Genomic DNA, 26,846 nt, shown 5'->3' with positions numbered 1-26,846 from the left:
TAAGAAATTCCAAGCCCGTGTTCATCCCTGGGGGGGTGTGGGGAGGGGGGAGAGACAGTGTCAAAACCCTTAATGGATTCCGATTAAATGTGGTGGTGAAACTGTTTTTAGACTACGCTGCTTCTGGCTTTCAGCTCAAAAGACTGAATGCTCCGTTAAATGAAAAACCAAACCCCCACCCCCCCAGCCCTGCATGCAGAATACCAGAGCTCAGGGAGAAGGTATATAGGCTAGCCTGACATATTAGTTTCCCTTGTTTAGTGTGTTTGTGTGTATATGTTCAAACATGTATTTCCCCCCTTCATCAGTGCCTGCAGTCTGAAATGGTACTGTCCAGGAACAGTCCTCTGTTACTCATCTCTGCTGTATGCAGGGTTGCCAACCTCCAGGTACTAGCTGGAGATCTCCTGCTATTACAACTGATCTCCAGCCGTTAGAGATCAGTTATCCTGGAGAAAACAGGTGCTTTGTCAATTGGACTCTATGGCATTGAAGTCCCTCCCCAAAATCAGCACTCCTCCCCAAACTCCGCACTCCTCAGGCTCCACCCCAAAAACCTCCCGCCAGTTGCAAAGAGGGACCTGGCAACCCTTAATATATCAGATATAATTCAGCATCAGGATGGGGCTGTTCATTATACAAAATGAACACATTTGCATGGTTTCTGCTATTTCAGACAATTTATTTGCATTTTGCTAGTTAGAGGAAGGGGCTAGGAGTTCCTACTGGGCACCGAAGCCCATAAACAAGAGAAATGTTACTCATTAATTCCTCGGGTTTCTGAGATCTCACTAGGCATTGTCACCATTTCAAATGTATCTTTACAACAATAAGGGCTGGAAACTTGCTTTAAAAAGAAAAGGAGATTCTCGGGTAGCTGAATTCTTCATTCGGTATCTGTTTCTACCCTTTCCCCCCTGCGTTTCTGCAGCTCACAGCAAACGGACATCCCTGCTCAAAGCTTTGTATGTATGCAGGCAATTTGCGATCCTATCCTGCACCTAGCAAAAGTGCTTGGAGAATGAACTTTATCTCTGAGACGTCAGTTAAGAACAAAAATCTTATAATTATGATTCATCTGTCTGCATCAATGATCTCCCTTCTGCCCCTTAGGCAATTCTTAATGTTTCATTTCCTTCCTCTTTGTCTCTCCCACAATGCCTTGAATGATTAACTTTCATATGCATTGGCTTGTTCTGTGAATTGTTGGGTGGGGCGGATAAGATTTAAACAAAAACAACCACAGATGTGTGGCCACGGACATCTCTGTACCCTCTAGGTATGGCCAACGTTGGTGGTATGTGTGCAGTGCTAGTGGGCAGATGTGAATGCTGGGGCCACATCAGGCTAGAAGTGGGGAGGTGAAGGATATTTTGGGAACAGATGTGCATCATTAAAATGGGGGGGGCTTGAAAACTCCTTAAGTGGTAGAGAAAGTCAGCATATGAAAACCAACTCTTCTTCCCTCTGAAGATGCACAAGATTTCCGCCTCCATGGGTGTGTGTGTGGGTTATATCACATTGACCATTTATGCATGGGAGGTTTTGCCTTGAATTTGCCCCATCCGAATTCTCAAAACTCTGCATGGGGGGGCTCACTGTTGAGTTTTGAGAATTTGGACGGGGAAAATGCGCATCCCAAGAGCGGCAAATCCAAGGCAAAACCTCCCCTGCACAAAGGGCCAATGTTGTCTGCCCTTCCCTCCTCCTCCCTCTCCATCCAACGTATTGCTGGGCTCTGTTCAGTCCAGAGATCCCAGCTCGGATGCAGAGAATCTCCTTTGTCAGGAATGGCCCCGCCCTGTGCTCTGCCTGGGATGCCTGGGGCTCTTATTCTGAAAGGACCCCCCCACCCTGCCACTTAAAGCTGATTTCCCCCCCACACACACACACCACCCTCTGTCTCCTGCCAGGCCTCCGTCTCTCCCAGAAGATCGGCTCCCCTGATGCACTCTCCTTCCCCCCTCGACCCTGCGGTGCAAGAATATCCTCTTCCGAAAAAGTACTGCCAGCTACCAGAAACTGCCTCCAATGTGGCTTTTCCTGGTCTACAAAAACAACACAAGAGAAAAAACCCTCTCCTCTCAGGTTTCCAAGGGATGTCAAGGAGGGCCGCCTGAGGGGCACGTCAGGACACCTTCCCTGAGCACGAACCCTGGCGTTGAGTCAATACTCCAAGCGCTGGGGAGGATGAAGGGCAGGCATGAATAAATGAAGCTCTGCGTCGGTGGCCCGATTCGTGAGACGGGTGGAACGCTCCTCTGTGCAAGTATGCCCCTTCCGCACAGAAGACTGGCATTGCCGAAGAAGGGTTGTAGCCAAGAGAGCCAGCGTGGTGCGTAGGGGTTAAGAGCGGTGGTCCCTGATCTGGAGAACCGGGTTTGATTCCCCACTCCTCCACATGAAGCCAGCTGGGTGCCCTTGGGGTAGTCACACTCTCTCAGCCCCACCTACCTTCCAACTCTATGATTCTATGGACAGTGTATTCTTGATTTTTCTTCATACACACGTTGAGTAAGTCTTATGGCATGTTCAGTGTAAGTACCGGTGAACGAGTGACTCAAACCACACATTTATTTGGGTCCTGGACCCCGCTTTCATTTGTTAAGTGAATGTGCGTTAGTTTCTTTCTTACATAGCATTGGTCAGGACACACCTGGAGTATTGTGTGCAGTACTGGAGGCCTCACCTCAAAAAGGATGTGGACAGAATCGAGTGGGTGCAGAGGAGAGTGACGAGGATGATCAGGGGCCTGGAGACCAAGCCCTAGGAGGAAAGACTGCGGAACTGGGGGTAAAGGGAAGATGACTGGGGAAGGCACTGGCAAACCACCCCGTAAACACAGTCTGCCTAGGAAACGTCGGGATGTGACGTCACCCCATGGGTCAGAAACGACCCAGTGCTTGCACAGGGGACCTTTACCTTTACCACTTACAGGAGGGCAGGGAGCTGTTCCTGTTGGCAGCAGAGGATAGGACTCACCATGTGTGTGTGTGTTCAGTGCCGTCAAATCACTTCCGATTTAAGGCGACCCTATGAATCAATGTCCTCCAAAATGTCCTGTCTTTGACAGGACTCGCAATAATGGGTTTAAATTGCAGGCAGAGAGGTACTGGCTGGATGTGAGGACAACGTTTTTTACAGTAAGAGTTGTTCGTCAGTGGAATCGGCTGGCTAGGGAGAACCCCCTCCCTGGCAGTCTTGAAGCAGAGGCTGGACAAGCACTTGTCGGGGATGCTCTAGGTTGATCCTGCATTGAGCAGGGGGTTGGACTAGGTGGCCTGTATGGCCCCTTCCAACTCTATGATTCTATGCTATGCTACAAATGGATGTATGCACATACAGGCAGCATGTACGTAACCGGTTCATTCAGTCAAGCACACAACAGCGCAGATGACAGTTAACAGAAACACACTGGTCCCGAGACATCAGCCACCTGGATTATTTTATTCCAAAAAGGAAGGTTTAGGGCAAGTTGTGAGGAACAGACAGTCTTCGTCTCTCGGCTCTAATGCCCACTGCATCCTGAAGTCAGCGCTTGGCACCAGGTGGGTACTGGGTTGTCGGGAAGGTTCACTTCACCTTCTGGAAAACCTGGACACAGACTTCATCCTCTGCTGTCATGCGCTAGGAGATGAGAAAAGGAGACCGGTGTTGTTGGGTTTTTTGTTTTTTGTTTAAAGGTCCAAAGGATCTGGATCTTTGGGGAAAATTTCCGCCCCTCCAGGTGATGCTTAAAACAGCTCATGGTTCTTAGGGAAAACCTACATGGGCTACCATGACCCTTTTTGTTTTTCGCACTTCGGCAAGCATTGCTTGAAAGGCTTTGAGAGCCAGCGTGGTGTAGTGGTTAAGAGCAGTGGTTTGGAGTGGTGAACTCTAATCTGGAGAACCGGGTTTGATTCCCCGCTCCTCTACATGACCAGTGGACTCTAATTGGTGAACCGGGTTGGTTTCCCCATTCCTACCCACGAAGCCTGCTGGGTGACCTTGGTTTGGGCACAGTTCTCTTAGAGCTCTCTCAGCCCCACCTAGCTTGTGGGGAGGGGAAGGGAAGGTGATTGTAAGCTGGTTTGATTCTCCCTTAAGTGGTAGAGAAAGTCGGCATATAAAAACCAACTCTTCTTCGTCGTCTTCTTCAGAGTGGGGGTCTGGAGAACCAGGTTTGATTCCCCACTCCTCCACATGAATCAGGCTGGGTGACCTTGGGCTAGTCACAGTTCTCTCCGAACTCTCTCATTCCCAGCTATTTCTTGCAAGGTGTCTGTTGTGGGGAGGGGAAGGGAAGGTGATTGTAAGCCGCTTTGAAACTTTTTAAAGGTAGAGAAAAGCAGGGTATAAAAATCAACTCTTCTTCCTTTCAGTATAGGACTATTTTTTCCATTTTGTGAAGAGGGGGATTCAGAGCAAGGTTCAGCAGCTCACTCTTGAATCAATCCAAGGTTAAAGCAGAAAAAGCTGTTTATTTAAGAACCCGTGTGGAGGATATTTTTTATCACTCCTGATAATCAGAAATATTAGGTGTGCCAAAAGAATAATCAATCACCTATGTCCTGAAGTGGACGTAGGTGATTCCCGGGGAAATACTCCAAGACAGGATCCGTTCCCCCGCCTTCGTTTCCTGTCTGGCTTTGAAGAGACTCCGCCGTCATGCTACCCAGCCACCATCCAAAGTATCAGGGCCAAACTAGATGTGAAGGCATCAGTGGGTATGACCTAGGGTTTCCAACCTCCAGGTACTAGCTGGAGATCTCCCGCTGTTACAACTGATCTCCAGCCGATAGAGATCAATTCCTCTGGAGAAAATGGCCGCTGTGGCAATTGGACTCTATGGCATTGAAGTCCCTCCCCTCCCCAAACCCCACCCTCCTCAGCTTCTGCCCCCAAAACCTCCCACCGGTGGCAAAGAGAGACCTGGCAACCCCAGTATGACCCATGGATGCTGCCGCCATTTTAAAGAGATTTTCAAATGCTGCGAGGAGTCAAACCAGATTGGGCCCACAGTGCAGAAGGCGGAGGCGCTTTCTCCACACACCCCACACTTTCCCAAGCGTCGACATGACCCCACCCTCCTCCGGCTGTTTTGGCCCTCGAAAAGGCGCAGGAGGGGAGAATAAGAGCGCCTCAGCCCACACACTGCAGGACCAGTCAGGATGGGGCCCTTGTGCCAATTTTGGAAACCGCTTTCAGTGGCGTTGGCAGCCTCAGGTCGGACCCCTGGACATTGCCATGCACAATTTGGCCCTCCGAAGATGTCCTCCCAGGGGTTAGGCCTGCTGATCCCCCTTAACAATACCCCAGATCTTATCCTTAAAATTTTAGTGCAGCGATCCCTATAGTGCCTCTGTGTAGGGTTGCCAGGCCCCTTAGGTTGGCGGGCAATTGCCTGCCAATCGAGTGCCCGGCTCGGAAGCGGGGATCGCGTGTGGCCGTGCCAACGCGATTGCGTCACTTCTGGTTTGCGCCCGGAAGTGCCAGATCGCAGTGGTAAAAGGCCCGTTGCGATGTGGCGCTTCCGGGTGTAAACCGGAAGTGATGTGCCTCAGCTCTGCCCCAAAAACCTCCCAGCAGAGCCGGGAAGGGGGCCTGGCAACCTTGTGTGTCATGGCATCTGCCAATGTGCTTCCTGGTGCCTGCTTGCTTCTTCCCCAAAGCAAAGATCCAACCTTGGCTTTTTCTGGTCTCCTCAGTGCAGGAGGTAATTCAGAAGAGCCCAGGAAGCCTCATCCCTGTGCCTGCGGTAGGGTTGCCAGGTCCCTCTTCGCCATCAGTGGAAGGTTTTTGGGACGGAGCCTGAGGAGGGCGGGGTTTGGGGAGGGGAGGGACTTCAATGCCCTAGAGTCTAAGGGCCAAAGAGGCCATTTTCTCCAGGGGAACTGATCTACATCGGCCGGAGATCAGTTGTAATAGCGGGAGATCTCCAGCTAGTACCTGGAGGTTGGCAACCCTAGTTTGCAGAGAGCACCCATTTGGGAATAACTGCCTCCGTTACAGGAAGATGCTTGGCTTGCGGTCTACCATTTTGTTAAGCCTTCCCTGTGGTAGCCTTCTTTGATCTCTTTTGGACCTTTTTGATCCATTTTGGATCACTGTTCAGCATCCACACTTACCTGACCATCGGTCTTGTTGGATTTCTCTGTCTTATTTACCCCCACGTGAGGCTGGACTGTAATGTTTTTCTACATGCGTGCTTAGACACTATATAGATTGCCATACGTTGTAGTATTTCATGTATGAACACATGAAAACTCATGAAGCTGCCTTCTACTGAATCAGACCCTTAGTCCATCGAAGTCAGTATTGTCTGCTCAGACTGGCAGCAGCTCTCCAGAGTCTCAGACAGAGGTCTTTCACATCACTTACTTGCCTAGTCCCTTTAACTGGAGATGCCGGGGATTGAACCTGGGACCTTCTGCATGCCAAGCAGATGCTCTACCACTGGGCCACGGCCCCTCCCCATTATGCTTCTTATCTATTTCATTATACATATTGTTCCATTCTTTAGCCTGGAGTTGTTGCTTTCGTTCAAAGATTCCCTCTACAAGTCAGGAGGAGGTTCATTCCAAATCACCGCACGACGCCTAAGCGTTTTCTGTTTGGCCTCTGCCTTGGGAAGGAAATCAGCTTTGCTACTTGGAAGTTATATTCATGCACGCTTACAGTTTCAGCAAACCCATTCACCCCTGGCAAACAAAAAAAGCTCTTTTTTTTGTATGGGTCTTTCAGCAAGGGGAGATGTACTTCCAACACCTTTTAGATGTGTGTTTTTGTAAATTAACGTGCGCTTAACGGTTTTGTAAATTAACGTGTTCTCTTGCTTCATGATGGTTGTGGGCGTATCATCCGAGCTGACTTAGTTTTATCGGTTCAAGCTGTCGCGCACCATTGTATTTTATAGAGAGCTTGCAATTTTAACGTGATGTTTTAAATAAGGCATTGTGTCTTTGGATCAACAAGGTGTTTTGTTGCCTCTTAAAATACAATTTAAGAGGAGGGGGTTTTTTTGTCCCCTGAAATATTTTGGTTTGTTTCTCTCCCCATCCCCTTGCCGCAAGGAACTATTCAGGGGCAAACTTCTTCCTTACACAATCCAAAAATCCATTGCCTCCCCCTGTGCCCTCGGCAAGCAAAGTACGTTCCGAGTACACCGAAGCCAACGGGCTTAAAAGGACATAACTCTGCCCAGGACGGCACTCAGACATGACTTGCAGATGCTGTGCCTGAATACAAGTTAAGATTCATGCCTTGCTTTTCAAAGCCTCGGGCTTGTTCCTTCGTTTCCCTCTCTGTCCGCCTCTCCCGCCTCGCCGTGTCCCTTTCATCTCTGTCTGCCAGCATCCACATCAGAGAGTCTTCCAGAATTTCTGAACTAGCGACAGAGGAAACTCGTGCGCAGACCCCGTGTCACCTCTACGGGTGCTCATTGGGTTTTTAGGAAGAGCATCATACGTGAGATGGTTGTGTTTTGATGGATTCTGTCCCACCTTCCTCTCACTGAGCCCCCTGGAGCGGTGGGGTTGGGTGGGGCGGGGTCAAATTTCAAGGGACGGATGCGACAAAGGGTGGATTCTTGCTCAGCTCAGCCAAGTCAACTTTTGAACTCTTGGGAAGGATGTTTTTGCGCTGCAGGCTGTTGCCCCCAGAGAAGAGGCACATAACTCATGGGGCCTAGCTCGGATTTCTCAAAGGGGGGATAAAGAAGAGGAGGGCTGTCCCATGCTATGCGTGTTATCTCCCACAGCTTCCCTTCTCACCAGATGCAGTCGGTCTCCTTCGAGCCAGTGTTTCCAGCCTCGATTCTTTTTCTCTCCTCGCTGTTCACACACCAACTGATCTCCATCCCAGTCGACAATGGTCTGGAAAAAAAAGAAGGGGCGCAGGGAAAGAGGCGACAGCATCAGCTAAAAGGGAATCTGCCTTTGATTGCAGAAGGCTGCACCAACCAGAAAAGATTCTGAAGTGTAAGGATGTGTCACTGGCAACCAAGATCAAGTTAATTCATGCCATCGTATTCCCAATTACTACATATGGGTGTGAAAGCTGGACATTGAAGAAAGCTGATAGGAAGAAAATAGATTCCTTTGAAATGTGGTGTTGGAGGAGAGTGTTACGGATACCATGGACTGCCAAAAAAACAAATCAGTGGGTTCTAGATCAAATCAAGACTGTACTGACCCTAGAAGCTAAAATGACTAAATTGAGGCTGTTGTACTTTGGTCACATTCTGAGAAGACAAGAGTCACTGGAAAAGACAATCATGCTAGGAAAAGTTGAAGGGAGCAGGAAAAGAGGAAGACCCAACAAGAGATGGATGGACTCAATAAAGGAAGCCACGACCCTCAATTTGCAAGACCTGAGCAAGGTTGTTAAGGATAGGACGTTTTGGAGGACATTGATTCATAGAGTCGCCATGAGTTGGAAGCTACTTGGCGGCACGTAACACATACACACACACCATGCCCAATGGACCTGCTCCTATAAAACAGGACTGGTTTGAAACCTTGTATTCTCAGCAATGTATTAAGAGTTTGAAAATGTTATAAAATATACTGTTAGCACTTTTTTATGTATTCCCACCGATGTATTAAGAGTTTGAAAACGTTATAAAAAATACTGTTCGCACTTTGTTTGGCCCCTTTAGCTGTGAAGACGTCTTCCAACCATTTATAAGCCGTGGTATCCAAAAACCCTTTTAAAGCGATGTTTTTTATAACATTTTCAAACTCTTAATACATCGCTGGGAATACAAAGTGCGGTAACCCCCTAGTGTAGGTAGTGGCGAAGAGACCAGATGCATGCTGGGTGTTCTGTGTCCACAACTTCCACAAATATTTTAACACCCATTTCTCCTCTTGAGCACTCCCTGAATACAGAACTCCCAGCGTACATTTGCATTGGCCCTGAGCTACGGATGAGGAAGTCTCAGTTTCATATTTTAACTCTGCCATGAACTCGGTAGACAGCCTTAAGCAAACTTGCATTTCTCTGCTTCCCATCCACTGTAAGGGAATGAAGGTACTAACCTATTTTGCAACGCCTCTGTCAACGCAAACAAGGTCATGTGTATAGAGTTCACTGAACAATCATGAATACTCATGAAGCTGCCTTATACTGAATCAGACCCTTAGTCCATCAAAGCCAGTATTGTCTACTCAGACCGGCAGCGGCTCTCCAGGGTCTCAGGCAGAGGTCTTTCCCATCACCTACTTGCCTAGTCCCTTGAACTGGAGATGCCAGGGATTGAACCCGGGACCTTCTGCATGCCAAGCAGATGCTCTGCCACTGAGCCACGGCCCCTTCCCCAAAATCAAAAGCGCTATACAAAGAGTATTATTAAGACTTGCCAGGATCTGGGAATGTCATTGTCTGGCAGTTAAAAAGGAGATTTGGATGAAGGGCAGCTAAAAAAACTGAAGACTTTGTTACTCGGTCCTGAAAATTTATAGGGCTACAGGGGGAAGTGTCCCAAATCATTCCAATTTTAGACATCCTGGAAACTAAATTATACCCACAGGTTCTCTGTGGAGATGAAGTCTGGGAGGTTTATTGCTGGGGCTGGAATCATTTCTAAACATGCTTCAGAATGATATTTTCAGCACCCCAAGAGGATTTGGTTTTGCGAGGAGTTGAACAGGGAGGTGAGAATCAAGGGGAATAAGAACATGACCATCTTTCTTGGATTGCTGGTTAAAACTCACCCATAGGGCTGGAAATGAGCTTCCAAGGATTAGTCTTAATTTCTCAATTCTGCTCACCAGATCTCAAAGGAAATTGTTCGGCGGGTCCCATTAGGTCTCCTTTCTAAATTATTTCATCGCCTCTGAGAGATCAGTTGATAAACAGGAATTAAAAGAGGAGGACCGGAAACGTTTGCTTACCTAATCACCAGTAGGTATCAAAATAGTAAATCGGCCGGGCCTGTGGCAATCAAAAAAAGCATCACGTGTTGGGGCCACCCACAGACAAGGAAGGGAGATGCAGGAAAATATTATTTACAGCCCAATACTGGGGAGGGGGGTAGTTGCACCATGGCCGGGGACGGCCACAGCGCAGCTGAGCCACCTCCCGAGCACTTTCGGGGGGGGGGAGTTTTAGGATTGCGCTGTTAGTAGATTAACTAAAGGGAAAACCTCCAATAGAACTGGTCTGATGAGATACGCTCCAAGAGCACAAAATGTTGAGGAGCAGTTTGGAGTCAAGATTATTTTTATTAGGGGGGGGGGGTTGGTCTCCTCAGGTCTCCGAGAGTTTACAGAATCTTGAAGGCCGGGTTGCCAGATACCAGGTAATGAGCAAACCGTAGCACTGTGGCTAATTCAGATTTAAATACAGGGTTGCAATATGTCTATCTCAATACACATCAAAGAATCATTACACATACAATACGTTGAAATTGATCGATTTTTTTGCAAAATATTTTTGGGTTGCTAATTTCTGCAGCCCTGCATTACCAGCAGACTGTCAAAACTTGACGTCCAATATACACATGCCAATAGGAACACAGTTCCATCCAAAACTATAACACAGCACAGATATAACTGACAAAAGTAAAGTGTATATAAACACAAATACTATAACACAGCAAGAATTTCAAGTTGTGAGCGCTCGCATCTTTTGGCTTGTATATATTGGAAGTCAAGTTTTGACAGTCCGATGGTTATGTCAAAATTAGCAACCAAAAAATGTTTTGCAAAATTATATGAATTTCAACATATCGTATATGTAATGATTCTTTGATGTGTATTGAGATAGACATATTGTAACACTGTATTTAAATCTGAATTAGCTACAGTGCTACGGTTTGCTCATTCTCTATATTATTAGCCCGAGATACCAGGTAATGGCGGACAATTGCCTGCCAGTTAAGGGGGCTGCCTGCCGCCCCTCAGCTGGCCGGTGGGTGGAAGCAGGCCAGCTGAAGGGGGGTGGATTATTGTCACTTATGGGTTTACCCCGGAAGTGACGGGGACGCTCTAGCACATTCCTCCAAAACCTCTATGGTTTCCATAGGCCATTTATTCATGGAAGGTTTTGCATTGGATTTGCCACTCTTTAGATGCACTTTTCCCCCATCCATATTCTCAAAACTCAACAATAAGCCGCCATGCAGAGTTTTGAGAATTCAGATGGGGAAAATGTGCATCTATAGAGTGACAAATCCAATGCAAAACCTTCCATGAATAAATGGCCATAATAGAGTACCCCGGAAGTAATGTTATTGCACCGATCACCCCCTTAGCCCCACCACAACGAAGCTCCTACCAGTGGCAAGGGGGGACCTGGCAACCCTACTTGGAGGGGATTTTTTGGGGAGAAGGGGTCGAATTGGCCAATGACTCCTCAAGGGCCCCCAGCTTGTCTGTCTCGTAATGGTAAATGTTCAAACTGCCCCCTGGCATAGAACAAAGTGTTGCTGTGGACATGAACATTCCTAAACAGATTTTATGTACGGTAAAAAAATTTTTTACTATCTTTTCAAAAACAAGGTTCTCAGAGCAGAGTGCAGGAAATAGTGAAAACTCAGCAGAGTAGTGGGGGAAATACATGTATTGGGACAGAGGTTAAACCATGCAGCAGCAGAAATATACAAAATATAGTTTCTTAAGATAATTAAAGATCAAATTGAACCAAAAAGCTGCCTATCTGCACAGGCCTAGCTCCTGAATGTGGCAAGTCTGGTGGCCGGGAGTTCCACTAGAGAAAGGTCTAGATTTACACTAAAGAGGGCTTTTAATATTCATGTACAGGTTGAGTATTCCTTATCCAAACATCCAATATCCGGGCTGACCTGAAAAACAGTCTTTTTGAGCCAGAATGTAGACATTACTCACAGGCCCTCAGCAGCATGCCAATTTCCTTTCTGATGGTTCAATGTACACAAAATTATTAAAAATACTGTTTAAAATTACATTCAGGCCTCATGTATCAAGTGTATATAAAACATAAATGAATTTTATGTTTAGACTTGGATCTCATCCCCAAGATAGCTCATTATAAGAGCATAAGAACATAAGAAAGGCCCTACTGGATCAGACCGAGGCCCATCAAGTCCAGCAGTCTGTTCACACAGTGGCCAACCAGGTGCCTTCAGGAAGCCCACAAACAAGACGACTGCAGCAGCACTCATTATGTATATGCAAATATCCCAAAATATGGAAAGATCCGAAATACGGACCACTTGGGGTCCCAAGCGGTCTGGATAAGGGATGCTTAACCCGTACTGCTTTCCCAAAATTAAGTCCAAGGGGTTTGCATTTTTTAAAACACCATTCAACGCCGTCCGAACAAAAATAATAATAACTTTACAGCGCTGATTTCTCAAGGAATGCTCTCTCCTGCAATAGACATCCTGGCTTCCTTTGACTCAAGACTGGCCAAGAGGCAAGTGGGAGACATTCCATGCGGTTCTGCACCTTTGACGATAGCCGAGTAACAAACAAACGGCTTCCTGTGCCTGCTAGAAAAAAGCAGTCAAGTGGCCAGGCCGGCAGAAATTAGAATCTTTTCCCTGCAAAACAACCACAGAGGTCACCCGAACCATGGCAACCCCCGCCTCTGCTGAAAGAAGACGTCAACAAAAAAACCCTGGGAAATTGTGAACCTTGCATTGCAAGCCAGAGATGTTCTATTTTATGATAGATTACCCTCTGCTGTACATTTTATGTTATTTTATTTTTATTTTTACCTTCACGATAACAAAAGTGATTGTTATAGCAAATGCCAATACCAGTGTTAAACTCTAACACAGGTTAGACAACAGGTTGGAAAGTCCCCTGTAGGAGAAGGAGAAGGAGAAGAGTTGGTTTTTATATGCCGACTTTCTCTACCACTTAAGGGAGACTCAAACCGGCTTACAATCACCTTCCCTTCCCCTCCCCACAACAGACACCCTGTGAGCTAGGTGGGGCTGAGAGATCTGTGACTAGCCCAGGGTCAACCAGCTGGCTTAGTACGTAGGAGTGGGGAAACAAATCCAGTTCACCAGATTATCCACCGCCACTCATGTGGGGGAGTGGGGAATCAAACCTGGTTCTCCAGATCAGACTCCACCGCCCCAAAGGAAGAAAGGAAACTCTTCTCCCAAAGAAACAGACAAGGGTCTTTTATGCATGGCTTTTATGCATCGCCGTCACCCCTCCAACGACTTTGGGTCTTCGTTGTAGTGATGCATGCAGCATGCCGTTTCCGGTTGTCAAGGTTCACCTCACTCCCCCCCGCGTTTTGCTCACGTTTTCAGGGACCTGTTTTATCTCGAATTTGAAAACGTGGGGAAACGCAGGGGGAGAGCAAGGTGACCTCTGACGGCCGGAAACAGCATGCATAATCACAACAAAGACCCGAAGTCATTGGAGGGGTGACGGCAAGTGAAACAGCCATGCATAAAAGACCAAGGAAGATGTTCTTAACAGAGCATGCACAGATTGAGGTTGCTATCCCAACCTGCCCCGAGAAAGGTGGACATGTCACCTCTTAGGCAGACACCAAGCCAACAAGCTGCAAAAGCTTAGCTTGTCCCCAGCTGGTGGTGGCATAGGCCAAGGAGGGAATACCAATCACCCCCTCCCCATGCCACTGATGGCTGGCATCAGGCTGAGGTAGGGATGCCACCTCCAGGTTGGGAAATACCTCTGGGATGGAGCCTGAGGAGGGCAGGGTTTGGGGAAGGGAGGGACTTCAACGCCATAGAGTCCAATGGCCAAAGCGGCCCTTTTCTCCAGGGGAACTGATCTCTATCGGCTGGAGAGCAGTTGTAATAGCAGGAGATCTCCAGCTAGTACCTGGAGGTTGGCAACCCTAGGCTGAGCCCCTGTAGCACGTCAGCACCCTTCTTCTTGCCCCACCCCAAGCTTGAGGGGCTTGACTGAAGAAACTTCACTTTGTTTCTTCTCCCCCCTTCTCTTGGGTGCTCCTTACTTTGGGATACGTTTTCTCCTCTCCCCCACCCCGCCCTTGCTTTAAAGGTGCATCTGATCGCTTCCTGCAATCAAAGGCAGCCAAATTCCCCTCCCACAGGCTTTCCTACACAATTCTCTTTTGTGCAGTAAACTCACAGTCCTTACCCTCATGGTATCTAAGCACTCCCCATCAAGACGTTGCTTCAGCGGAGGCTGATCTTATGTTATTCTGTTGACTGCAGCACCCCTCCCTATTTTTTGTGCAGCCTTGCAAATCTTTGTTGCCGTTAGCCTGCCGGGTTTTGGGATCTCTGGTTCTTCACCGCTGGGTCGTTGTCTGGTTTGCCAGCTCCGGGTTGGGAAATACCTGGAGATTTTGGGGATGGAGCCTGAGGAGGGTGGGTTTGGGGGAGGGGAGGGGCTTTTCTTGGGAGAGCCAGCGTGGTGTAGTGGTTAAGAGGGGTGGCTTGGAGCGGTGGACTCTGATCTGGAGAACCAGGTTTGATGCCCCGCTCCTCCACACGAGTGGCAGAGCCTAATCTGGTGAACCGGGTTGGTTTCCCCACTCCTCCACGTGAAGCCAACTGGGTGGCCTTGGGCTAGTCACAGTTCGCTCTGAACTCTCTCAGCCCCACCTACTTCACAGGGTGTCTGTTGTAGGGAGGGGAAGGGAAGGTGATTGTAAGCCAATTTGATTCTTCCTTAAGTGGTAGAGAAAGTCAGTATATAAAAACCAACTCTTCTTCTTCTATAATGCAAAAGAGCCCACATTCCAAAGCAGCCTTTTTCTCCAGGTGCACTGACCTCTGTTGGATGGAGATCAGTTGTAATAACGGGAGATCTCCAGCCACCATCTGGAGGTTGGCAACCCGAGTTGTTGCTGTTTTCAATTTGTGCAAGCAGCCTCAAATATTCTTAAACAGAAAGATGAGGTATGACTCCTAATAACAAGTTACTATCCAGCTTTGAATGATAAAAGTAATAGAATTATTTTGCAGAAGCATAGTTCCCATTATTGTTGTGTTGTTTTCCCAGCAACAAAGGGAGGGTGGGGTCCCCTTTGACCACAAAGATGGCTACGCTGGGGGTCACGGTACTTGCATGAACCAAAGACACATTGATGGGGGTTGAAGTAAGGAGGAGAACTGAATGCCAGAGAAGAATGAGTGAAAAAGCCAGCTGAATCCAGACCCCTGCCTCCATTAATCTTACAAATTGCTGTATTGCAATGAGATGCTCCCAATGTCATGGGCCCTCATTGGCTATTGCCAGTGCCGTCCCGACTCCGTCCCTCCAAACCATGCTTATAGACTGTGAACTTAAAAATAGGAAGAAAGCTACAAAAACAATAAGGAAGAAATGGTGTTCTTTGTGACCAGGTGCTCTGTTAAATCCTACTGCCGCTTTAAAAATTAAAAAAGGGTTTTTTTTTGGGGGGGGGGGAATCAGCAACGCTTCTCAGAGCTGACTTTACCCAAAAGGAATGTGAAGCTGTTGTTTTAGACAACAGCTTCCGGGGTTGGCGGCAATAGCAGCAGCTTCTCTGCCTCCAGCACCCAGCCCTGGGTCCAAAAGAGCTCCCGGCACAAACCAGATTTTCACCTCGGATGTGAAAATGTCCAACGCGCTGGTCTCCAAGAGACCTACCAGCCGCCAGGTCCTCAAGTCGAGAGCCCGCTCGCTATACCTGTGCACCCACCCTTGATTTGACAATAATTTTATTCTTTTATTGTACTCGTTTTCGGTGCTTTGTCTCTGTTACCTTCAGAGGGGAACACGTTTCACATTAATCTGCCTTCTACTGAGTCAGACCCCCAGTCTTTCAAAGTCAGTACTGACCACTAAACCGGAAAATGGCCCTCCTGTGCCTCAGGTTGCCAACCTCCAGGTACTAGCTGGAGATCTCCCGCTATTAGAACTGATCTCCAGCTGATAGAGATCAGTTCCCCTGGAGGAAACGGCTGCTTTGGCCATTGGGCTCTATGGCATTGAAGTCCCTCCCCTCCCCCAAACCCCGCCCTCCTCAAGCTCCACCCCAGAAAGCTCCTGCTGATGGTGAAGAGGGATCTGGCAACCCTAGGCAGAGGCCTTTCCTATCACCTCCTACCTGATCCTTTTAACTACAGAGGCCGGGGATTGAACCTGGGACCTTCCGCATGCAAAGCAGTTGCCAGCGTGGTGTAGTGGTTAAGAGCGGTGGCTTGGAGCGGTGGACTGAAGAGGTTTAGCCTGAAGAGGAGAAGACTGAGGGGATATGATAACCATGTTCAAGTACTTGAAGGGCTGTCATATAGAGGAGGGTGCCGAGTTGTTTTCTGTTGCTCAAGAAGGTCGGACCAGAACCAACGGGTTGAAATTAAATCAGAAGAGTTTCCGTCTGGACATTAGGAAGAATTTTCTAACAGTTAGAGCGGTTCCTCAGTGGAACAGGCTTCCTCGGGAGGTGGTGAGCTCTCCTTCCCTGGAGGTTTTTAAGCAGAGGCTAGATGGCCATCTGTCAGCAATGCTGATTCTATGACCATGGTGGTAGTAAGTGCCATCAAGATGCATCCCACCTATGTTGACCCCATAGGGTTTTCATGGGAAGAGATGAACAGAGGTGGTTTGCCATTGCCTTCCTCCATGTCGTATCCTTTGTCTTCCTTGGTGGTCTCCCATCCAAGTACTAACCAGGGCTGACCCTGAGGGTTACCGCACTTGTATTCCCAGCGATGTATTAAGAGTTTGAAAACGTTATAAAAAATACTGTTCGCACTTTGTTTGGCCCCTTTAGCTGTGAAGACGTCTTCGAACCACTTATAAGCCGTGGTATCCAAAAACCCTTTTAAAGCCACGTTTTTAATAACATTTTCAAACTCTTGATACATCGCTGGGAATACCTAGTGCGGTAACAGCCCCTGCTTAGCTTCCGAGAACTGACGAGATCAGGTTAGCCTGGGCCATCCAAGTCAGGGCCCCTCCCAAATTGGGATGACATTTCTGGGACCTTCCCTACCGTATTTCAATCAGGTAGAAGAAAGCACCCCCATTTAAGGGCAAATACTGTCTCCAGGCCCAAATTATGGAGGAAATTGCTGATTTCTTCACCCTGACCTGGATGGCCCAGGCTAGCCTGATCTCGTCAGATCTCAGAAGCTAAGCAGGGTCAGCCCTGGTTAGTATTTGGATGGGAGACCACCAAGGAAGTCCAGGGTTGCTGTGCAGAGGAAGGCACTGGCAAACCACCTCTGTTAGTCTCTTGCCATGAAAACCCCAAAAGGGGTCGCCATAAGTCAGCTGTGACTTGACGGCACTTTACACACACACACACTGTCTCCAGGCCAAAATTATGGGGGAAATTGCTGATTTCTACCATCGACAAAAGACTTCTTTTTCTTATCTGGACACTGCATAATCATACTTATCTAAGGGTCAGATGTAGCAGATTGGGACACTTAACTGACCGAATTAGACCCTACAGAGGGGTTAGGCAAGGCTGCACATTAGCACCTATGTTATTTGCCTTCTACATTAATGATCTGGCAAGTCATCTTCAAACACTAGATTGCCACCCCCCCCCCTAAAATCGCAAAAAGGCATACACCTTGTTGCTATATGCAGACGATGAAGTAATTCTCTCCAGGTCCCCCATAGGGAGGAAGAGTGCCCTGGGCAGGTTAATCAAATGCTGTGAAAATGAATCTCTTACCATTTAAGGGCGAATGTCAGGCCTGTATCTCAGTTGCTTTCGTTTTCCCACTGACCAAACTCAAGGACTGTTATGCATACCTAAAAGCCTTTGAAGCTGTGGGAACCACAGCGCTGTTTGTGTTCTGTAATCTCTTGCTTTTTTCATGCTTTTATATTACCAAGTGCAAGCCAGCAAGCTCCATTGCTGTCACCTTTTCTTTGTGCTCTGTTAACCTATATGACCAGTAAAAATCAACTTCTTTGGACCTGACTGTCTCTGATGTGATTTCTGGTTCAGATTGGGCCAAGGGCTTACAGCAAGTAACATCCTCTTTTTCAAAGCAGGCACAGGGAGGTATGTCGACACTGAGGGTTTTTTCCTCCTTTCCTAGGATCCTGTGTGTGTAGGGGTGTAGCCAGTGGGGTGTAGTGGTTGGGAGCAGGGGACTGTAATCTGGAGAACCGGGGTTGGCTTCTCCACTCCTCCACATGAAGCCAGCTGGGTGACCTTGGGCTAGTCACAGTTCTCTCAGAACTCTCTCAGCCTCACCTACCTCACAAGGTGTCTGTTGTGCGGAGAGGAAGGGAAGGAGATTGTCAGCTGGTCTGATTCTCTTTAAAAGGGAGAGAAAGTCGGCATATAAAAACCAACTCTTCTCCTGGGTTATCTTTTTTTAAAACAAAGCCAGAATACATACATAAGGGAAGCCAAACCTGAGCCGTCCCTTTTCTCTTAAGCTTGATTTGGATCCCACACAATAACTGGGCAGGGAGGAAAGTGCTGAAAGCCAAGGAGCACAAGCTGTGGTTTTGTTCAAAAATAGGGCCCCTCCACTCACACACTGCCTGTCCATGTGAACTGACAGAATCTGTATGTAAAATTAGGATTTCTCTTGCTTAATTCCTGACTTTAACTCCCCCCCCTGCTTTTCCTCCACTCAGCACCCTGTGATTTCAGATTCTACCTAGGGTTGCCAGGTCCCTCTTTGCCCCCAGCGGGAGGTTTTTTGGGGGGAGCCTGAGGAGGGTGGGGTTTGGGGAGGGGAGGGACTTCAATGTCATAGAGCAGTGGTGGCGAACCTATGGCACAAGTGCCAGAGGCAGCACACAGAGCCCTCTCTGTGGGCACGCGCCATCGCACCAGCACATCTAGAGAGTTGCAAATCCAAGGCAAAACCTCCCTCCTGCCTTCCTTTCCCCTGCTTCCCGGAGCCTCCCGATGGGCCGCCGAGTGGCTGAGCGGCTCCGGAGCAGCAGCAGGCATCGGCGGCATGGAGTGGCGAAGCCGGGGGCTGCTGCTGCTGCCGCTGCTGACCGACCTGGCCGGCGCACAGTACAAGTACAGCTTCCACAACTTCCTGGCGGCTGAGCTGCTGCCACTGCATTGAGCCTAAACCTACATGCTGGAGCAGTATGAGGGCGAGGGCTGGAAGGAGAGCATCTGTGCCCTGGAGGCCAGCCTGCGCCTCCACCGCCTGCTGCGTGACAGTGAGGCGCACTGCCACCAGGAGGGCGCAGGCAGTGGTGAGGCGTTGGGGGACCCCTGGCTCGGGGAGCTGGCCTTTGGAGAGCCGGGCCCCGGCGCCGCTCTGGACAAGGGGCTGGCTGAGCTGGAGCTCTTCGGGCACGTCCTGAGGCGCACCTCCTGCCTACGGAGCTGCAAGCATGGCCTACCCATCTTCCAGCTCCACTACCCGCCGGCTGAGACCCTGCACGACTTCCAGTGACGCACCCCTTACCTGTACCTGCACTGCACGCTCTATAAGGTGAGGGGCGTGCCCCCCAGAGACCATCCGGCCCCGCGATCCTGTGCAGAGCGACTCCGCTAGCATGGGATGAAGTGGGGATGTTAATGTATGAGTTGTTTTTTCTAAACTAAAACCTCAGTAGACAGGTTAAATTGCTGTGTTGGCACTTTGCGATAAATAAGTGGGTTTTGGATTGCAGTTTTGGCACTCGGTCTCTAAAAGGTTCGCCATCACTGGAGATCAGTTGTAATAGCAGGAGATCTCTGGCTAGTACCTGGAGGTTGGCAACCCAACTTTAACCCCCCTGCTTTTCCTCTACTCAGCACCCTGTGATTGCAGATTCTACCTCATTTTTGCATGCCTTTTGTGTGTGTGTGTGTGTGTGTGTGCGCGCCTGTTGGGGAGCAATTGTCTCTGTCCTCCCCCCTTTGGCATCAGTCAGTCTGCCTTCCATGGAGTACAACCAAGGGGGTTACTGCACTTTGTATTCCCAGCAATGTATTAAGAGTTTGAAAACGTTATAAAAAACATTGCTTTAAAAGGGTTGTTGGATACCATGGCTTATAAATGGTTGGAAGATGTCTTCACAGCTAAAGGGGCCAAACAAAGGGCAAACAGTATTTTTTATAACGTTTTCAAACTCTTAATTCATCGCTGGGAATACAAGTGCGGTAACCCCTCAACATTTGCATCTTCTCCCCCTTGCAGATGCATGCTGCTTATTGGCGGAGGGTACTTTGCCTCTATTCTCCCCTATGCCTGGATTCAACAGGATACAAGAAAAACATTTGTCTCTTTCAAGTCAACCTCCTATTATGCAGGGAGAGGGAAGGGACTTCAATGCCATAGAGTCCAATGGCCAAAGCGGCCATTTTCTCCAGGTGATCTGATCTCTATTGGCTGGATATCAGTTGTAATAGCAGGAGCTCTCCAGCTAGTTCCTGGAGGTTGGCAACCCTAGTCCATGATCGACACAAGAAAGCCTTCAGTGCCACAATGGACTGAAAGTGAAAATATTGGTCACGTAAACGCTGATTGGAATGAACCTCTTCAGCACAAAGGTCTGCTAATTCTTCTGGCTGGAAGACACCCTTGTCAGTTAACTCTCTCAAGTCACTCTCTCCCTTCACACAACTGTGAAAAACACATAGCATGTCAACATTTGCGTGTAAGAAGTACCCCTTTGGAACAGACCAGTAATCCATCTAGTCCAGAATCCCATTTCACACTGGCCAACAAGTTGACCTGGAGGGCAAACAAACAAGGCACAGAAGACAAGTCCTTCTCTGCTGTCGTTTCTTTATTTAGAGCCTCTGGATGTGAAGATTCCCTTTAGTTATCATGGCTAATAGCTATTGATAGACCTCTCCTCCATGAATCCTTTTAAAGAATAACTACAATGTCTGAAGATCACCAGCTATCACATTTAACAACCATATTCAGTATATTCAAGAATCAGCTTGGATTTCTATTACTTAATATCTGGATGCACATTCCTTGAGCTTACTAGGTAGCCTTGGGCACACCATGCTGTCTTGGCCTCAATCCCACTCACTATTTGCAATATAGGGATTACACTGGACAGCCATAAAAGACTGTTGTTACTGGAATGATCAAGAGAATATATAACTGAAACACTGGCCTTTTATGCACGGTCTGTTTCCGTGGATCTGCTGCTCTCTAACTGCACAGTATTTGCAGCTGAACTCTCAAAACACTATGCACAGGGGCTTTTTGCCCCGAAGAAATGCCACTTGAAGGGAGCAGTACAAATGCTTAGCCGACAACAGATCGTTGATCCAGCCCGATTACAAAATAACAGAAATCCAAGCCGATGGAAATCCAAGCCAGTGTTGTGTAGTGGTTAAGAGAAGTGGTTTGGAGTGGTAGACTCTGATCTGGAGCGGTGGACTCTGATCTGGTAGTGCCTGGAGATTTCCCAGAATTACAATGAGCTCCAGACTACAGAAATCAGTTCCTCTGGAGAAAATGGCTGTTTCAGAGGGTGGAGTCGATAGCATAATACCCTGCTGGGGTCCCTCCCCAAAACCCACCCTTTAAAACTCCTGAAATTTCCCAAACTGGAGTTGGTAATATTGTCGAAGGCTTTCACGGTCAGAGTTCATCGGTTCTTGTAGGTTATCTGGCCTGTGTGACCGTGGTCTTGGTATTTTCTTTCCTGTTTCGCCAGCCGCTGTGGCAGGCATCTTCAGAGGAGTAGGTAGCCTTAGAGAGACACTGTCTTCAGTGTTACTCCTCTGAAGATGCCTGCCACGGCTGCTGGCGAGACGTCAGGAAAGAAAATACCAAGACCATGGTCCCACAGCCCGGATAACCTACAAGAACCAATGGAGTTGGTAACTTTAAGCACAACTCAAGGGCAAGAACTGATGCATCCGAAACAATGAACTAGTCTGTCCCCTCAGTCCAGCTGGCCCGGACGAGGCCTCTCACCTGGCACTTGCGCCCGTCCACCGGCCCCAGGTCCTCTTCAAACTCAACCCCCAAGTCAAAGTCCATGATATAGTTTCGAAGCGAAGTTAATGTGCGGATGGTCATGTGGTTCCCATCGTGTACGATCTCCTTGTCTGGCTTCAGGAGGCATACCAACTTCCTCAGCGCGACGTTAATGTCTAAGAAGAAGAAAAGAGGAAGAAGAGTTGATGTTTCGTATGCCGACTTACTCTACCACTTAAGGAAGAATCAAACCGGCTTTCAATCGCCTCCCCTCCCATCCCCACGACAGACACCTTGTGAGGTAGGTGGGGCTGAGAGAGTTTGGAGAGAACTGTGACTAGCCCAAAGTCACCAAGCAGGCTTCATATGGAGGAGTGAGGAAACAAACCTAGTTCACCAGATTAGAGTCCGCCGCTCATGTGGAAGAGTAGGGAATCCAACCCGGCTCTCCAGATTAGTGTCCACTTCTCTTAACCATTATACCACGCTGGCTCTCAGAGATTACAGTAAATGGAAGGGAGGGAGAGTGTAAACAGGACAGAGGAAGGAATGGGGGGGGAGGCAAGGCAGTACAAAGTAAATAAAATCAATAAGTAACAAAATAAACTGGAGCAGCCATATGCCTTAAACTACTACTTCCCTGCCTCATAACCACCCTAGTGTTTACAGCCGGTGGTTGGCCGGAGATTTGATTTACAGCCTCCAAACAAAACAATTACATATATTTAGAGATTTATACTTGGCCACACATATAGTAGAGATTAGGAGTCCAGTATGAATCAGTATATTTAAAACACACTTTAAGCGCCGTTACTCCTTAGCCACTACACCACGCCTGTCTTCTACACTGCAGACGGAGCAAAGAGCTGAGATGGAGAGCTCTCCATCTCAGATCTTTGCTCCGTCCGCAGTGTGGAAGACAGCATGGTGTAGTGGTTAGAGGAATCGGAAAAATGTAGTAGAGCTGGGCTGGGGATTGCAGAGACTTGGGTTCAGATCTCCATTCCAGTATGAAGCTTGCCGGGTGACCTTAGGCTACTTACTCTCTCTCTGCTTCACCTACCTCGCAGGGTAGTTGTGAGAATAAAATGAGGAAAATGGAGAAGAAATACTCTGACTCAAGGGAGGGACAGTGGGATAAAAAAAAGTCTTGAATGAACATAAGAGTATACATCTAATAAAATAAATAAATGTAATAAAATATTGCAAATATCGTGCCCAAGAAGCACTTCAAACGCATTACAGAAATGTTAAGCAGCCTTGTTATTGTTACTTTCGCCAGCGTTTTAAACCTGCCTAATGATAGGAGCCCCATGGGGCAGAGCGGTAAGCTGCAGTACTGCAGTCAAAAGCTCTGCTCACGACCTGAGTTCGATCCCGATGGAAGCCGGTTTCAGGTAGCCGGCTCAAGGTTGACTCAGCCGTCCAGCCTTCCGAGGTCGGTGAAATGAGTACCCAGCTTGCTGGAGGTAAAGGGAAAATGACTGGGCAAACCATAGTCTGCCTTGGAAACGTCGGGATGTGACGTCACCCCATGGGTCTGGAATGACCCGGTGCTTGCACAGGGGACCTTTACCTTTAATGATCTAACTGGACATTGAAGAAAGCTGATAGGAAGAAAGTAGATTCCTTTGAAATGTGGCACTGGAGAAGAGTGTTACGGATACCCTGGACTGCCAAAAAAAAAACACAAATCCGTGGGTTATAGATCAAATCATGCCTGAACTGACCCTAGAAGCTAAAATGACTAAACTGAAGCTGTCAAGTAGATTGGATATCTTCTCCCCCCCTCCTTTCCTCTGAATGCATGAGGAGGAAAGGATTGTTTCCGTGAGGTGTACCCCGTGCCAGAAGGCTGTGTGGCACCACTGGGCATATGCAGAGTGCACTTTGGAAGCCGGGGTGGGTTCCAGTTTGTCTAAAGAGCGAGGGGAGGGAGAGCAATGGGGCTTCCCCTGTTCCTAATGAGATTTTGGTGAGTCTTGATACTCAGGGGTTATCCACACAAAAATCAAATTCAGAACTGTTTACCAAATTAAAGCAAAAATCCATCTTTTAAAAATAGAGCACCTGGGTTTCACGTTTAGTGAGGTCCTGGTGTGAGTTTACTGAAACTGAGCAAATCACAAGGTTCTTACAGGAGGAATCCAAAAAGGGACACAAGGCAATGGTGCCTTGGTGCTTGTGCAGAGTGCACTATGTACATTGAGCTGCATTAATGGGATTTGCCATGACAGGCAAGAACCAAAACTTGCAACTAAAATGAGAGCTTGGGGGTTGCTTCAGGGGGCTAGAGAGCCCGGGTTGCTGTTTTCCTGAAACAACCCTAACATTTTGGAGGATTACAGATTATTACCATGTTGGATGAACTCATTCAGCTGCTGCATCACTTAGGATTGCAGCCCCACCTTATTTTTAGTTACCACTCTCGAGACCATCTTATTCATGTACACTTCAAAACTCTTCACTGACCTTCTTATAACAATACAATCCTTTTTGGCCGCTGCTTATGGGCTGCAGTCCCAAAGCATTAGCCATCCTTTTATCTATTATATGCTAAACACCTTCTTTCCTCACACCAGGTCAACATACTTTCACCTTCATGTTTCTCCAACACAGTAATAAAAGCTATAAAACTGAATGAAGAGGGGCCGGGAGCTTTGGGGGGGGAGGGGCAGAGCACGCGGGGCTCTTCCCCTTCATTATGTGTTTGGGTCGCATTATGAGAAAACAAGAGTCACTGGAAAAGACAGTCATGCTAGGAAAAATTGAGGGCAGCAGGAAAAGAGGAAGACCCAACAAGAGATGGACGGACTCTATCAAGGTAGCCACGGCCCTCAGTTTGCAAGATCTGAGCAAGGCTGTCAAAGATAGGACATTCTGGAGGACTTTCATTCATAGGGTTGCCAGGAGTCCCACACCCACTGATCAAACTGTTCAGCCATCCCTGCTTCTAGATTATCTGTAGTTGGATCTGGGAAGGCACTCTGCACAAGCTCAGAGGCAACGGCAGCAAAAAAAAAATCTCTCTTCCACGCCAGCGTTAGCGAAGTGTTGGGAGCCCAACGCTGCCAACAGAGTCCCAACAAAGGGGAGAAGACAAAAGGCAGCGAGCCCGGGTGGGAGCGAGGAGGGAGCCGCTTACCTAAGGCGCGGAGGTAATTCTCCATGTTATCCTGGGAGACGAACCGGTAGTAGCCGCTGAGATTGGGAGGCATCCCGGGAAGGAGGCGGCGGGAGCGCAAAAGCGAGCAGGCGCCGAGCGCGGTCCAGACGCGCGTCCAGGAGCACGTGGGAACGCGGAGGGGCCGGGAAGAGCGCCGTCCCTCGCTCCCCGCACCCGGCCACTGACTTGGGCCAGCGGAGTCCGCCGGGGGTTTATATAGCGCCGCCGCGGCGCGGAGTTCCCTCCGCCGTAAAAGTCACTCGGCTCCGGGAAAAGGGGGGGGGAGACCCGGGGGGGAGGGGGGAGGTCCCTTCCAGCCCCGCCTCCCCCCTCCCTCCCTGCCTCTCCTCCAGACGGAGGGTTTCTTTGCACCGGGAAAGGCTCACTGGCCCGGCGTGGCCTCGCTCGAACCGGGTGCGGAGCAAGCAGTGCCCTTCCCACGCCGCGCCAGAAGTTGCAGGCGGTCCCGAACATCAGGAAAGCCCTGCTGGATCAGACCCAGGCCCGTCAAGTCCAGCAGTCTGTGCCCACAGGGGCCGACTAGGTGCCTCTAGGAAGCCCCCAAACAAGACGACTGCAGCAGCATGATCCTGCCTGTGTTCCAAAATAATAGGCCTGCTCCTCTGATCCTGGAGAGAAGAGGTCTGCATCATGACTAGTATGCATTTGGACTAGTAGCCATGAACAGCCCTCTCCTCCATGAACATGTCCACTCCCCTCTTAATAAGAACGTAAGGGAAGCCCTGCTGGATCAGACCCAGGCCCGTCAAGTCCAGCAGTCTGTGCCCACAGGGGCCGACCGGGGGGCCTCTAGGAAGCCCCCAAACAAGACGGCTGCAGCAGCATGATCCTGCCTGTGTTCCCCAGCACCTGATATAATAGGCATGCTCCTCTGATCCTGGAGAGAATAGGTATGCATCATGACTAGTATGCATTTGGACTAGTAGCCATGAATACCCCTTTCCTCCCTGAACATGTCCACTCCCCTCTTCAAGCCTTCCAAGTTGGCAGCCATCACCACATCCTTGGGCAGGGAGTCCCACCATTTAACTATGCGTCGTGTGAAGAAATACTTCCTTTGATCTGTTTTGAATCTCTCACCCTCCAGCTTCAGCAGATGACCCCGTGTTCTAGTATTATGGGAGAGGGAGAAAAACGTCTCCCTGTCCACTCTTTCCAAACCAAGCATAATTTTATAGACCTCTATCATGTCTCCCCTTAACCACCTTCTTTCCAAGCTGAACAGTCCTAAGCGTTTTAACCGCTCCTCATAGGGCAGTTGCTCTAGTCCCCTGATCATTTCGGTTGTTCTTTTCCGCACCTTCTCAAGCTCTGCAATATCCTTTTTTAGTTGTGGAGGGTTACACAGTTAAAGGGAAGGAAGGCGTAATGATATAGCCTGATCGCATGAGATCTTGGAAGCTAAGCAAGGTCGGTATGGGAATGGGAGACCACCAAGGAAGGCTCTTTAGAGGAAGGCAGTAGCAAACCATCTCCGCTTCTCACTTGCCTTGAAAACCCTTTGTTGAGGTCGCCATAAGTTGGCTGCGACTTGATAGCATATTCATATGTATACAGTTGAAGAATAATGAGGAGAGCAGGGAACTGTTCCTGTTGACAGCAGAAAATTCGAAGTAATGGGTTTAAATTGTGGGTAGAAAGGTACCGGCTGGATATTAGGAACAAAATTTTTTACCGTAAGAGTTGTTCGACAGTGGAATCAGCTACCCAGGGAGGAGGTGAGCTCCCCGTCACTGGCAGTCTTTCAGCAGAGGCTAAACAAACGCTTGTCAGGGTTGCTCTAGGCCAGTGATGGCGAACCTTTTAGAGACCGAGTGCCCAAACTGCAACCCAAAACCCACTTATTTATTGCCAAGTGCCAATACGGCAATTTAACCTGAATACTGAGGT

At 48.5% G+C, this 26,846-nt stretch overlaps 1 protein-coding gene across 1 annotated transcript; it reads right to left on the bottom strand.

The window, feature by feature from the left end:
* Positions 1 to 3,476: 3,476 nt before the first annotated feature.
* Positions 3,477 to 24,990, bottom strand: RBP5 (retinol binding protein 5). Its single transcript, XM_056848425.1, has 4 exons — positions 24,915 to 24,990; positions 21,767 to 21,945; positions 7,755 to 7,856; positions 3,477 to 3,627 (listed from the first exon to the last, which is right to left on the bottom strand). Exons 1-4 carry the CDS (start codon positions 24,985 to 24,987, stop codon positions 3,574 to 3,576), a joined length of 408 nt encoding a protein of 135 aa, XP_056704403.1. The 5' UTR covers positions 24,988 to 24,990; the 3' UTR covers positions 3,477 to 3,573.
* Between the last annotated feature and the right edge of the window lie 1,856 nt (positions 24,991 to 26,846).

This window comes from Euleptes europaea, chromosome 4 (assembly GCF_029931775.1).
Source record: "Euleptes europaea isolate rEulEur1 chromosome 4, rEulEur1.hap1, whole genome shotgun sequence".
Lineage (NCBI taxonomy): Eukaryota > Metazoa > Chordata > Lepidosauria > Squamata > Sphaerodactylidae > Euleptes > Euleptes europaea.
The sequence above is the reverse complement of the archived record's forward strand: the minus strand, read 5'-3'. Positions and strand labels throughout refer to the sequence as shown.

Bases quoted from the DNA above. Each gene is read 5' to 3' on its own strand.
- RBP5 (XM_056848425.1), bottom strand. From the start codon at position 24,987: ATGCCTCCCAATCTCAGCGGCTACTACCGGTTCGTCTCCCAGGATAAC. The intron at 21,946-24,914 runs GTAAGCGGCTCC...TCTTCTTCTTAG, and splicing joins GAATTACCTCCGCGCCTTAG to ACATTAACGTCGCGCTGAGG. The intron at 7,857-21,766 runs GTGAGAGGCCTC...TTTTTTTTCCAG, and splicing joins TGGACGGGCGCAAGTGCCAG to ACCATTGTCGACTGGGATGG.